The sequence below is a fragment of the Thermobia domestica genome, chromosome 12 (assembly GCF_964235325.1).
Source record: "Thermobia domestica chromosome 12, izTheDome1.hap1.1, whole genome shotgun sequence".
Taxonomy (NCBI): domain Eukaryota; kingdom Metazoa; phylum Arthropoda; class Insecta; order Zygentoma; family Lepismatidae; genus Thermobia; species Thermobia domestica.
The window spans coordinates 106,546,756-106,562,210 of record NC_137465.1 but is presented as its reverse complement, the minus strand read 5'-3'; the positions used below and the strand labels follow the sequence as shown (position 1 = coordinate 106,562,210).

At 34.9% G+C, this 15,455-nt stretch overlaps 1 protein-coding gene across 2 annotated transcripts in view; it reads left to right on the top strand.

The window, feature by feature from the left end:
* The window catches only part of LOC145666579 (uncharacterized protein C3orf38 homolog), a 31,854-nt gene that overhangs the window by 9,983 nt on the left and 6,416 nt on the right, over positions 1 to 15,455 (top strand). For both annotated transcript variants that reach the window (XM_081733944.1, XM_081733943.1), the window contains exons 2-3: positions 5,521 to 5,657; positions 12,759 to 12,949. In XM_081733944.1, coding sequence (XP_081590070.1) covers positions 5,537 to 5,657; positions 12,759 to 12,949 — 312 coding nt within the window. In that variant the 5' untranslated portion in view covers positions 5,521 to 5,536. The remainder of the gene's footprint in view (positions 1 to 5,520; positions 5,658 to 12,758; positions 12,950 to 15,455) is intronic.

Genomic DNA, 15,455 nt, shown 5'->3' with positions numbered 1-15,455 from the left:
CTCCAAAATTGTAAGGATATGAAAGAAAGGAATCCAGCACACATCCTCTCGAATTGAAGGCCAGTAGAATGAAGTACTTGAACCAGGCGGGTGCATGAAGTTAACCTGAGCATTACCTACTGACCTGTTATTGTTGCGTATTACACCGATAAACTATTTTTCGTCATAAACACATGCAGCATAGTAGCCTGTGTACAGTTTAGGCACAATATCAGACTCACATCAGATTTCAGTTTCAAAATTGGAAACTGAAGAATACTTTTCATCCTGACTTGTTTTCTTCAATCCAACTCCATGTTAGGGTAATGGAAACACACCATGAAAACCTCTTGTGCCAAGAATAGTTTTTGCTTGCATATATCGTTGCTTTAAGTGTGAACGTATGTAATCTACGTCTCCTTTTTCCATCTTATGGAAAGTAGTGCCACCAATGTGTGCACTGCAGTAGGCAAACATTGGATGTAATGGTCGTTGAAGGCTAGTTTATGAAGTATGCTTGATTGTGCCACCGATTTGAGCATGAGAAGATTTACTGTGGCAAAGAATAACCAAGAAGCCGGAAATCTTCCTTGTGATGGCATAAATTGACGGAAGTTTTTGCAGTTTTTGTATTGAGTCACACAAACCATTGCTGAAGAAAGGAATATATGCAACACAAGTAATTGCTTCTTAATGTAAGTGGGTATTTCTAACTGAATTTTGTACAGCATTGAAACATCGTGATCTAGGTCATCTGATAAAAAGCAGTGACAGACTGTTTGTAATGCATCATTACCTGAACCTTTGTAATACATCACAACTGGATGAACTGTACAATGACCTTGAGTCCAATGATTTCCTTGTGCTTCATTTTGAATAGCAAAAGAATAATTTTCACAAAAATCCAACAAAACAATAACTGCTCTACTACGCATTATCTCTTGCAGGTGTTTCAGATAGCCTGACCGTTGTTTTGTGATATATGTGTGTGGTACAGTCCGCAGCAAAATACCTGCAACATGAGCATGTAAGTTTATTGTGAAACAACGAATTCTTTTGCTCCAAAATAAGTGTGCAGGGGAGGACGCCGAGATTTGTCCTGGCATGATTCGTGCCACTTAGACGGTTTGTTGATTCCCTGGGCTGTTAGGCGTAGTTTCACAATAAACTTACATGCTCATGTTGCAGTTTTTTGCTGCGGACTGTACAAGGAGTTCAAGCTTTAACACTACCGTTTCTACAAAATCATCGACACTTGCAGTGAGGGTTTGTAATTAAAAAAAACATCGAATCGGTACGTGGGTATTGACCCAATGGTGGTATTCAATTACATCATCTGCATCGCAATCCAATTTACTAAGGAGATGGTACTTTAGGTTCCTTGAAGATGGACAGTGTTCGCATTCCTTGGAGCATACAGACACGATTCCCATCGTCACACGCAAGAAATGAAATAAGTTCTCTGTAGCTACCATAACCTAGAGCAGCGTTTCCCAACCTTTTTCAACTTGCGGCACACTACGGGTGTAATTTGAATTCTCGCGGCACACTCATAGATATTATTATTATTATTATTATTATTATTATTATTATTATTATTATTATTATTATTATTATTATTATTATTTGCAAATATAAAATACCATGATATTTTTTTTCTGTGATTACTGATCTTCTTCTCACAGAGATTAAAGCTCGATCACTGGTTTTCCCCTATGCTAATTCATTATGATTATTTTTTATCCTAATTTTAAAATAGAAAACAATTGCAATGAAATATAGGACTCAGATTTTTAAAAATACGCTTTCTTTTTCGAAAACTGTATCCAACCTTTCACTAAGAACGAATATCACTAAATAACGAACGAACAAACAAATGTCTTGTACTTTTATCTTTGCTGTTTTTACCAAAACCGGTGCATATTATTGCAATCACACAGCTTGCGATACTTCGAAGTCAAAACATACCTGTTGAACAAAGTTTTGTTGTCATTCACGTGCGAATGAGTGTTCTACGAACGTTCACTTGACGCGTACCATACAAGTGCTTCCATTTCTCGATGTTAGTATTACTCTCAATTGAAGCGTAACATAGCAGCTAACCGTGGAAATGTGTACGAGCAGAAATACTGTCTGCTACACAGTAATAGGTGTAGAATAGTATATTACAATTACAGAATTTTTTTTCCATGGTAGAAATTCATAGTAATGTGAAATACAAAAATATACATATTTTTGTATGTCTTGCAATTTGGTTGCTGTAGAATTAATACTTTTGTTTCGATTTCCTCGTGGCACACCAGCGGTCCATTCGCGGCACACCAGTGTGCCGCGGCACACCGGTTGGGAAACGCTGACCTAGAGCATGAAGAATCAATTCAACATTTTGATGGATGGTACAGATACATACTGCATGGGTTTCCAAACTTCCTCCCAAAACACACCATTTCGGACGCAGAGTACAGAACTTCGAAAGCTCTACTTTCAATTGAGGATGTTTTTCCCTAAAGCAGCGTTTCCCAACCGGTGTGCCGCGGCACACTGGTGTGCCGCGAATGGACCGCTGGTGTGCCACGAGGAAATCGAAACAAAAGTATTAATTCTACAGCAACCAAATTGCAAGACATACAAAAATATGTATATTTTTGTATTTCACATTACTATGAATTTCTACCATGGAAAAAAAATTCTGTAATTGTAATATACTATTCTACACCTATTACTGTGTAGCAGACAGTATTTCTGCTCGTACACATTTCCACGGTTAGCTGCTATGTTACGCTTCAATTGAGAGTAATACTAACATCGAGAAATGGAAGCACTTGTATGGTACGCGTCAAGTGAACGTTCGTAGAACACTCATTCGCACGTGAATGACAACAAAACTTTGTTCAACAGGTATGTTTTGACTTCGAAGTATCGCAAGCTGTGTGATTGCAATAATATGCACCGGTTTTGGTAAAAACAGCAAAGATAAAAGTACAAGACATTTGTTTGTTCGTTCGTTATTTAGTGATATTCGTTCTTAGTGAAAGGTTGGATACAGTTTTCGAAAAAGAAAGCGTATTTTTAAAAATCTGAGTCCTATATTTCATTGCAATTGTTTTCTATTTTAAAATTAGGATAAAAAATAATCATAATGAATTAGCATAGGGGAAAACCAGTGATCGAGCTTTAATCTCTGTGAGAAGAAGATCAGTAATCACAGAAAAAAAATATCATGGTATTTTATATTTGCAAATAATAATAATAATAATAATAATAATAATAATAATAATAATAATAATAATAATAATAATAATAATATTAATATTAATAATATCTATGAGTGTGCCGCGAGAATTCAAATTACACCCGTAGTGTGCCGCAAGTTGAAAAAGGTTGGGAAACGCTGCCCTAAAGGAACAGTAAAGCTCACGTAAGTTGTATAGCAGAAGCCTTTTCTGTTTGTACACATTCCTGGATATGCTGACACTATCTTTGATTCCTAGCATTTGCCTGGAAAACTCATCATCCTGATAAAAATCTTGAATCACTTGCACTCTCTTTCCAGGTAGTTTTCTTCCTGGTGTGGGATGGATTCCGCGTTCAATGTAAGTTTTCTTACCTCCCAGACCATGTACTCTGAAACGTCGAATTGTTTGGAGTCTTCTTTCTGGACTACGATTGAGGGGTCAGTGTGAGAATTTGGAGTTTTCGTTGTTTATTCACTGTGGGCAATTTTTGCCTCATCAAAGAAACCAAATGATCAAAATCTGCAATCTTCTGTTCCAGGTTACGCTGACATTTGTCAAGTTCAGCTTCTAAAACTTTGGATATCTTGTCTGCTACAGCTTCTGCAAGTCCCTGCACTTTAAGTTTCCTATATTTAAGTATTGCACAATTTGGTACGGAATTCAGCTTCAGTGGTAAAATTCTGTCAAGTATAGTTCGAGTTTCTTTGTTCACTGCTTCAGCATTCAACTCCTGAGTGACATCACTTTCTTCTGATTTCTGAGATAAAACTTCAATATCTTGTAGAATGTTTGTATCTAACTTCTTCCACACGAAGCGCACATTTTCTTTTCACAGATTAATTGAACACCTACGTTATCTGGTACTTTTTTCCTATACTGTAAAGAGATTGTACGCTGAAACAGTTCATACTTCCTCAAATACAATGGGTCGTGATGCCAGCAGATTGTCTGCAGATCTTTGTATATACCTGTCCCTGGCACCAGAAAAAAAAAAAAGTTTTGTTTTTCTGACAGTAATGTTTCTACACTTTTTATTCCCTTGCTCTTTGTGTAACTCACTTTTTGTGACTTTTTTTTTCATTCCAACAGAACATGGTTTAAATTAGTGACTAGTGACCATAGTTTTACTTCAGATACAGAACACTAAAGCGATTGAACATTTAACACAGTCCAGCTTCTTTGATTCGAATTGATTTAACTCAGTTATCGAATTAACTACGCATTACTTACAGCCCCAAGTAAAACTGATTATGTAACTCACAGAAACTGTACTAGGAAACTAATGTTGCAGGCACGATAGTGGCACGTTCTTCCCCAGTCTGTAGACAACTGAACCCAGTGCACCAAGAGGACTGCTTTTATAGTATAGGCCATGAATTATTCCAGACAATTCGAGAATGTCCTGAAAAGGAAAAAACTGTAGAATACAGTTCTACAATATTCTGCAAAATTCGAAACTGTTCCAAAGCATTGTAAAATATTCTGTAATGTTTCCCATTCTTCCGGAAAGATCTAGAATAACCCACTAGTAATAAACTTGCAAATAAGTACCTTATTTCCCATACGTCTAAAATAGTAGATATCCTAGGATGTCTGAATTAATGCAGATATACCCTTAAAGTGGCAACACTATTCACCACATTGCCTGTATTTGCATATGTATTATTGAGAACCTCGCATATCTGTCTATTTTAGTAGTAATATTAATTTAGTATATTGAACATGTAAAACTTGTGTTTCAAAATTGAACTCCAAATCAACCAACCAACATGTAGAAAGACAGTGAAGTACTGGCTTCAGTGTTACTGATGCTCCTTGACAGTTTCTTGTTGTATATTGAAATCATTGTCAAGACCAAAGGATATCATATTTAAAAGGTAACGAAGATAAGATGTAATGAAAATGCTTTTCTCACCTTTCGAACATCTTAACAAATGTTTTTAGAATAATAATAAATTCGAAATAAAAGCGTAAATTTAAAAAGAACCAGCAAAATATCCAAGGTTAATTTTACTGCTATCTCTTCTTTATCTTTAAGTCATCATCATAGAAAAGCAAAAAAAATCGTAATATCGTAGTTAACTAAGATACAGATGTGTTATTTTTTCTTCTGAAAAATCAATATTTGATAATGTGCTACTATAATACAGAGAAAACTATTCAGGAAAAGAAATAGAAAGTTAGTTGCTAGTTATTTATAAAAGTAGGTCTAAAACTTCTATTTTGTTTATTTTCCATTTTGTTACGAAGTAGAGTAAAATAGAATGGAGCTTCTCTTAGTGTTCTTTCTCTTTTGCATTTTTAGATGACTTAATAACATAATGTTAAATGAACCGGAAAAGGTGTTGGCGAAAAGTCTTCTGGATCAACTTCCTCCAGCTGATCTGATATCTTTAGCTTCTACTTCGTCGAATAATATGATAGTTCCTACTGATCCTAAAGGTAATTTATTTTATTGTTATTGTACACTTTACGCATCTATTTGCAGTATACGTATGTGAATACGGGTCATTCTAGTTTGACTCTACGTCAAACTTAAATAAAAATGAACTGTAATACAAATTAAATAAATTATTAATATTGTTTACTTCGATCAGATTATATTTTTATTTAAGTGTATCTGTGTGTAAGAAAATTGTAAAAACGTAATCGAGTCAATAAAATAATTAAGGAACATACTTTTCACTAAACGCTTCCTGAAAAATGAAGGTAAAGAAGTAAAGAGAAAAGATATTTAGTTTGTTGTTTATTTCCAGTTTTTCTTCCTAATTCTTGCCCTTCCTATTTGATGAAGCGTTTAGCAAAAGCAGAAATGTATACACAGATCTGACATAAGTAAACAGGCACATGCAGAACAACATGATTTCATGGAAATTTTGAACGAATGCTAACGTCCGATAAGTAGGGTTGCCTCCTTTTCGTAAGTATAAACTGAGACAAACTTATGGAACATGCAGTGATCACCGGTTCCTCGTACTCAAATTTGTACATGGAACAATTTGAGAACATTAGAAATACATGAACGAAAAATTATAATAAAAATTTAAACTAATAACACACGAAACAGACAAGTCGTAGCGTCACTTTGTTGGCGTTTAGTTGAACAAAAGTTATGAACTATTGAATTGGTTAAAAATGAACATGATTTCACTGGTGCCAAAACGAAAAACTATAGCGATAGACCCATATCTGTATATCTCGATAGTCATAGTTACATATCGTGGGTCGAAACTTACAAAAGTCACTAAGAATTTCTATCACCGTTCTGTAAGTGTTTTGGATAATTTGGCGTCCCGCCATACAACGTCCCTCTTTGGCATAATTTGGAACTGGTAGCAACCGAACCGACAAGTATGACGCAGGAGATAGTGTGAGCATTGACTAAAACAAGTAGCATCTTGATATTCAGATGTGGCTATGAGAAACTGAAGGGATTTACCCCAAGTCGCATAATCGGAAATTTATAGAGTGGTAGAAGTCAGTGCACCATCAGTGCTCTGTTATGTGTACTATTAGCAACTGTTAACGGAATTATAGTGCACTTCAAATGGGACAGAAAGACATGCATAGACATTGGTCGACCGGAAGCAAGAACACGTTGAAAAGTGCGGACGTCAATAGTGCAACATTCCAATCTTCTAAGACTACGAGTGACGTTTCAACCGAGTTCGACATATCAGTATGATCCGCCCAACAGTATTTGCGTAGTGAAACTTCAGACAAGTCCCCAGAAACAAGTCTCTGCTTACAAAACCACAAATCATACGAAGATAGAACTGAGCTATCGGCATATGTTCTTCGATGGATTCTGATTTTGGCAATTCTCGAATATCAGTCAACAGTGGGTGTGGAATATTGAGCTCACCTTTATACTCCTGTGGTTCTCTTGTCTATGCGTTAAGGAACATCAATTTTTTTCAGTTCTCACGGAAATCTTCATTGTGTTTTGCTAGTGACCTGTTAATTCACATTCTTTGAGTTTACTTGTGTTGTCATGTTCAGAAAATTAAGATCCTTCACAGTGTCTCGAAAAGAAAAAAAAAAAAAAAAACACTCAATTACATCACTTTTAGTCAGTTCTTAGCGTGATTTACAGTAACAAGTTCTGTCCAGTAACAAGTTGAAGAGAACAGCAGTTCATAAATAACGGCTTTAGTATTTTCTAGTGTGAAATCTTGATTCAGATGTTACAGTACAACGTCTATGTACAAACATTATTTCACACTAATTTTTCTTGACTAACACTATGGCGCGCTATACACTACGAGATCAATCCTAGGATTTATCTTCGGAAAAGTGTTATGACATATCTTGTAGGAAATCCTATCCTTTTTGTGCCATACACGTGAAGAGTTTTCCTGTCTGACCGAATGACGTTTATCAACATTGTGAAATAGATCTATTTAATAAAAGTAGAAAGTTGAAGAATTACTATGCTAACCATACTGCACATCCCACTGATATTAATACCAGGCACTATATTGATAAAATTGGATACCTCTCTCTCTCTCTCTCTCTCTCTCTCTCTCTCTCTATATATATATATATATATATATATATATATATATATATATATATATCTATATATATAAAAGAGAACGCACAAAATCCTTTGTCCGCTCATCACGCTAATACGGCTGAACCGATTTCTTTCATTTTTGGGGGGTTGTTAGGATTTGGACCCTAGATGGTTTTTATCATATCACTTTAATTTTCAATTACCAGTGTCTTGAGATAATTGACCAATCAGGTGTGAATACGTAAAAAAAATCCTTTGTCCGCTCATCACGCTAATACGGGTGAACCGATTTCTTTCATTTTTGGGGGGTTGTTAGGATGTGGACCCTAGATGGTTTTTATCATATCACTTTAATTTTCAATTACCAGTGTCTTGAGATAATTGACCATTCAGGTGTCCATACGTACAAATCCTTTGTTATTAGTTCAATCATAGGTATAAAAATAAACGTATTTATATGCAACCCGCATGACCCTGTGACTCGGCGGGTTAACATAACTGACAGGCGCTATAAATCACTTGAAAGCGAAAAAGTAAAAATTATCTAAGTAACAAAGTTTATTGCGTTCCGGGGTGACCGCAGCGAAGCGGGGTGAACGCTGCTAGTATATATATATATAACATAAATGTCAGAAGGTTGCTGGCATACTTTTGGCGCACCACATTTTAGAAAGATTTACAAATAAAATTTAATACTTTGCATGAAAAGACATATTTATAAGGATCAAACTTCTACAAACAACAGAATTAAATACAAAGTAATACAGCTGTATTTTATGTTTACAACTGTAGGGTTACTAATGTAAAATCATTATAAATGTTTTAACGACGGATAAAATAGGTGAGAGACACTGTTTAGCAGAAAGGGTCCAGCTAATTTTTCTAAGAAATGTTACAGTTTCGGTAGTTTCTCTATTTACATTAGTTTAGTTTATACTGGTTCAGGTTAGTTACGGTTATGTTACGTTAGATTATATTAGTATATGGCTTCAGCTAATTTTTAAAAAGTGATAGAATTTCGCTTACTTCTATTAATATTAAGTTAGTTAATTTGGTTATGTTGTGTTAGGTCTAAGTACTTGCATCTTCCATTTCTCCCGTAAATTTTGTATGTTTTGCCTACTTTGGACCCCTTCCGCGAAACATTTACCTAAGTGAGTTCATATGAAAGATGACCGGTGATACTATTTTCCACCACCGGTTTGTTTCTGTATAGTTTACAGAAGCTATAGTTTGTTTACAAGTGGAGCGCTACTACCACGATACCATGACAATTGCTATTCAAACTCGTATCATTGCCGAAACCCACTCGTTTTCACTACATTCACTGACGCGCCTGCTCTGACTCGGTTAGATAGCATTTGTACTTTCCAGAGGCCACCTAGCTCAACTTGGTTTGCATTTTTTGCACTATAGTTTTTATACTATATATCCGGACCCCGTATTTGTACGCAAATCGTAAAAGAATTGTAGTTTATCAACAATTGCTGTTGATGGTCCCCTTGAGGAATTTTATCTATACTATGTGAATAATTTTCATGTCGGTCAAAGCAAATCATTTAGGAAACAGCGATAAATTATAATTTTTCAAAAGTTATTTCGAGTGGTACACCTAAAGTAAACCTGCACGATCAGAAGATACCTCGTCAATTGTGTTTTCACTTGTTTTGTTTTCACTTTCTCTCACCTGATGTCGCTTAAATCGAAATCTTACCACAATGGATCAACACTTGTTGATAATGGTATGTGTGCGTTTCAACACTACAATCATGTGATCCCAGTTCTATTCTTGATATTTCAGCATTTGAGATTGATATAAACGCTTACATCTTATTCTGAGAATATGTTTAATCCTGTAGCCGTAACAATTTCTAAAAACAAAGGTAGTTAATCTAAAATTTACTGTTCCTGGGTGTAATTGGGTAAAATTTACTGTTATGTCGGGGTATAACAAACGGTTCTGCGAACTTGAAAAATTTTACAACCGGTTCTAGCGAACTTGTGCGAACCGGCTGAATAGTACCACTGATTAGGAGTGATCTTTTATTGAATGCTTTTTTTTTTTTTTTTTCCTACAGCAATTCTTGACCTGGCTCTTTGCGGCAATAAACATCCCTCCTCAAAATACTTTCCAGATATTTGAAATCATAGACTTCTTCAAACTCTCTGTTCTGGCCTGATCCTTAAGGACATGTTTCCACGGGATATTCTCATGACTTTCGACTTTTCGATGTTGATTTCCATTCCATATTGTTTCCCAGTGTCAACTATTCTGTTCATCATCTCATGTAGTCCTTCTTTGGTTCTAAATATAAATACAGTGTCTCCCCGTACCTCACCTTGGTTCAGGCGCAACTTCACTCTTTGTCCTGTGTACAGGTTACGAATGAGTCGACGATTCTTTCAGTTGACCGCGATTTCTTTAAGTATTTCCAGGAGTTTGGTCAATTGACCTGGTCCAGGTCGCACAAACAAAACTCTTCTTTACGTCGAAAGTTTGTTCTGTTCTAAGTTTCATTAACCTAATAGCTTCTCTAATCCGTCGTGCTTTCCCGAATCCAAATTGATCTTCCTTCAATATCTAATATTTGTTTTCCAACCACTTACTCAATATGCGCGCAATATTCTTTCTAATGTGGGAAATAAGGCTGTGATCACTGCATTTCTTTGCTTGCTTTTTCTCGAGTAATGCAGCTATTTTAACATCTAGAAAGTCCTTCGGTCATTCTCGACTCAAGTAGATCTTGTTAATAAATGAAGTCAGTAGTTTCATTGCATCTCTTTAGTAAGTCTGCTGGTATTTCGTCATGTTCAGTGACCTTCCTCCTTCTTATGTCTAATGACGTGTACTGCTTCACTTTTCAGTATATTGCGTTCTGTCTTCTTTTCTGCTTCGATTATGATATCTCCTGGGCGATTCTTTGATGGTCAGTGACCACGTGACCTTACTGATCTTCGATTCCAATTGCGTGTATACTTTCGTCAATTCTTCCACCAAGTTCCTTTGCTTCCTAAATATATATCTTCAGTTACCCATCGTTTTCTCGGTGCTGTTTCTATCTTGCCATTGTCATTATTGAGTGTATCTACCAGAATCTGTTTAACTATTCCTCAGTTTTCTTCCACGTTGTATACCTTATTATCTATCCCAAAGAATTTTTTCTATCTCTTCTTTCATATTATTGTCGATATCTAAATTCCGTTTTCAGTTCCTCATATTATTTAATTTATTTATTTTGGGGGAGGTGGGATTTAACAAAGTTTGCACCTCCATCACTAGGAAATTGTGATTCGAATCAATGTAAGCTCCTGCTAATCATAACGTGCTATTCCTAAAACGTTGCTTGTCGAGAATATGATCGATTGGGCAGTTTTTATCTCCCGGGTTTTCCAGGTGTACAGCTTTGTTTTTCTCTTCTTAAATTACGTGTTTATAGTAATTGATTTCATTCACCCGTGTAAATAATGTTTTGAGACAAGATTTTATTTTTATGTAGAATAAGCTGTTCTTTATTCACTTTCTGGGATGGGAGTTCAGTTTACTTTCGCAGAAGTATTCGTTGCTGAAAAATAGAATTTTGTAAATATGCAAATGTTGTAATATAATAGTTAATACAAAGTAATAAGGACATTATTACAAGAAATTCTGGATGGTCAAATAGCAGCCTGAGAATGAGTATAGCGCTGTTATCGTATATTATCGTGTGTGTTATCCTGTATGTTTCATTGTTTACGTGTTTTAGTTCATTTTCATATCTTATTTTAGAAACTTAACAATGCTTAAATCCCGATACTACACAGAAAACGTGTCAGTCAAAAAAAAAAAAAAAAAAAAAAAAGCAAGTTTATTTGAATCAGTGGATCGATGCAACGTACATGGCGAAACGAAAATATTTTATACGTAGGTATAATCGTCAACAACAGACTTCTATTTACTACAGCTTATTGTTACATAGAAAAGCAGTCGAAAAGCGGGGAGGGAGTAGAGTGCGTAGTAACAACTCTCTGCTGGTGTAGCGTGGTTGTTCGAGTTGCGGAGACAAGATTGGAATTGCAGAGGTGTTCGGTTTTCGTTGTATCCAGTCTTCCTTTGCAGGTAACAAATACATTAGTGGCCACGTATTTTAATACCACATTCCATTCTTTCTGATTATTAGATAATTTTTTATTATGGATTCAGGAAGTACCAGGTAACGAATTTTCTGCTTGCTGCAACATTTGTCGGAGTGTCTTTTCGCTGAGTGATGTTGGACAGCAAGTCACATGAGAGGTAATAAACATATGCAGGTGGCTGCGTCCATCTCAATATTAGAAACAATTAATGTCTTTATAAATCAAGAAAACAAGCTAGTACCTTCTTACTTGGAGTGTCATCCTATTTATACTTCATCTGTGTAGAACTTCAGGGTTTCTGATAATGTTGCATGCTCAAATGTGGAGTCTGCGAACAAGTAAGTACTAGTTTGGAGACGAAACAAAGTAGTTTACAAGGATTCTTAGCAAAATTCTATGGTGTATTCAAAGTGTAATGGCGTATATGAATGCTCACATCTGCTAAAGATGTCAAAGATTCAGACTTACTGCTGAAAATCCTGCTTCAGCGTAACAAAATAGCATACACTTTTGTTATCACCATACTTTAAAGATGAGCTAATTCATGATTGAAGAAGACGTAAATGTTTGAATTTGGACTCTGGAGACCAATAATAATTGTAAGGTTTAATAAAGTATAATTTATTACTTATAACAGAAAGGATTGGAATAATTACAATTTAAGTCTTTCTGATAAAATAATTATTAAACAATGGTATAATTATTATGATCTTTACAGTATAAAATAAATTTGTAATACCGTAATAATTCTACAATAGTATAATATGTTTTCAGCTAATCGTATTATTAAAATAACCTTTTCTACGGTTTGAAAAGAAGTTCAAGTTTATAGACATTACTTTAACTTTTTTCTGCGTAGTTAAGCAGTGAGGTTTTATTTTTGGTATGGATAATATTTTTGCTCATTGCAGATGCTGTAGATGCTATTCTGAGTTGCACAGAAAGTTTGAGTGTCCTACTACACAGGAAGAAAGTAACGAAAGAAATTATCTTCAAATACTTGCATTCAATTAATGTGCCTGCTAATCCATCTTCAGAAAAAAGTTTATTAATTACGGAATTGCTGCAGTATTGGAACTCACAGCTGAACAGTACTTTGAAGGTATGCTAACTTTGTAAATGATATATGTATAAAATTGTTGTTAGTAGGCCATGGGCGAAAATGTGTGTGTAATAATTAATATAAGCTTTTATATTATGGAATTATTAATTTTGTGGTGGACAACATCGTATTCGTGGGTTCTCCCATTTACTTCTATATTCTAATTCCACCATAATTATTCATTTTCATTAATTATCCGTCTCCTTAAGATTAAAATGAGACGTACAACTAGAAATTTTATTTTATAATTACGAGTATTGTCAAATTAATAGGGCTTTTGTTTTCATAGATGTGTTAATTAATTGCAGATAGTTGTTGCTTAACGTTATACTTGTCGACGTATGAGACATGCACCATTTTCTGTATTCAGTTCTAAGAAAAAATAGTTTCATTTCATATATATATATATATATATATATATATATTATTTATATAATTTATAAATATATTATTATTTATAAATTAAATATATATTATAAAAGTAAAATTCGTATATATTTTAAAATTAAAAGTGACTATGTTTTTTACTCTTTAATCTCTTGAACCACTCTACCGATCTCGATCAAATTTTCAACATTGATGAGGTTCGGGCCTGGGAGTGTTTTTATCTATTCACTTTAATGGTGTAACTTCGGGGAGGGGGCAAAGGGGAGATATAAAAGATAAATAAAACTTATTAACTCTTGAACCATCCGACCGATCCACAGTGGGGCGAAAACGCAAAAAGCTGGCCAAAAGTAAAAAAACGAAAGTTAGTAATATAGGAATTTTTTTATGTAGTTGGCTAGAGTGATGTTAGAAGGGCCCAATCCATAAATAGAATAGGGTTTTTACTTTATTCCGACTACCATAGCCACTCTTAAGTAGACCCGTCAGCAGGTCAAATTCGTAGAGAAGAACAGAACAATTGTGACGCGTCCGTTGAAACGGTTGTAACTTTCGAACGCGTTCATAGTTTTTAAATCTGTAAAGTTTTCCTATATCGTACTAGTAAGTAGAATAAGTGTATGAAGTGAAAAATTAATAATAATGGTGTAATAATTTATAATTTGAATCGCAAGTCAGACAAAATTTTCACATTGTTTATATATTTTATTAACTTAAAGCGTTGAAAACATTATGTGCACCCTCGTGCACCGCGTTCATATTTTATAGAATGGTAGTCTGGATATTAATTAATGCTCTCGACGAAAACGTAGCTGCCAAAGCGTGCCAATTACTTAGTGTGTTGATGTTAATTATTGTTATTTAATGTTACAGTCACAAGCCATTGCAATTATCATAACCGAATCAAATAGCAATAATTTGTGTAATTTAAGTAATAATACATTTCTAATAAATAAGAACATAAGTAACAAGTAATTGTTCATCAAAATATGTGAAAAAAGTGAATGTTGTTAAAGATACATTGTGAAAATTACGAAGTATGTTGACATTCTATTTATTCCGCCATTTTGGATCCGCCATTTTGTTTCTTTTCAACTTTCGTTGCAGAATCGTAATCAACAACCTCAATAACCCCTTTATCGCCACTTTTGAAAACATTTCTACGACTTTTACGACTTTCGGAAATTTTATCCCGCCATTTTGGATCCGCCATTTTGTTTTTTCCAAATTTAGTTGCAGAATCGTAATCAGCAACCTCAATAACCCCTTAATACTAAATTTCATTCAATTTGAATATAGTTATCATATTTTGGCCAGATTTTTGCGTTTTCGCCCCACTGTGCGATCTCCATCAAACTTTTAACATAGATGAAGTTTGGACCTGGCATGGTTTTTGTCATATCACTTCGACGGTTGGGAGACCTGGGTTCGATTTCTGGCGGGAGCTCATGTGGTTCGGATTCCACGTCAATAAGTAGGTCCCGTCTTACATAGCCTCGCCGCTGAAAGGGGCGTTAACCCCTTCCACTACGATTTATTTTCTAAATTTTGGTAATTGAAGTATGTTATAAAAGTATATTATAGATGGTTTATCATTATATAACTTTCAAAACACCAATATAGTAACCCTACGTGATGCTACAATAGTTTAAATTTTATGACGAGTGTAGCTCGTCATTGTGCGATTTGGCACCGGAAGGCCATGACGAGCTAGACTCGTTATTTCAGTACAAGCGATTAAATTCAAAATCATCAGCTCACTTTGACGGTGGAATTTAGGGGAGGGATTGAGGAGGGCTATATTTAAAAATGATCGAAAATGACCGATATTAGAGTCGAATCTATAGTTTTCGGGGTTGTTGAGATGAACAGTTATACTTCCGATGCTGTTTAAATCTAAATTCGGCACCGTAGCTTGGGGAAGGGGGAGATACTTGTATATAAAAATGATCGAAAATGACCAATATTAGTTGTCGATTCCATAGTTTTCGGGATCATTGAATTGAACAATGACACTTCCGATCTCGTTTACGTCTAAATTGAGCCTCACAACTTGGGGAGAGAGAGGAGGAAGATTCCTAAAAATGATCAAAAATGACCAATATTAATATCGAATATA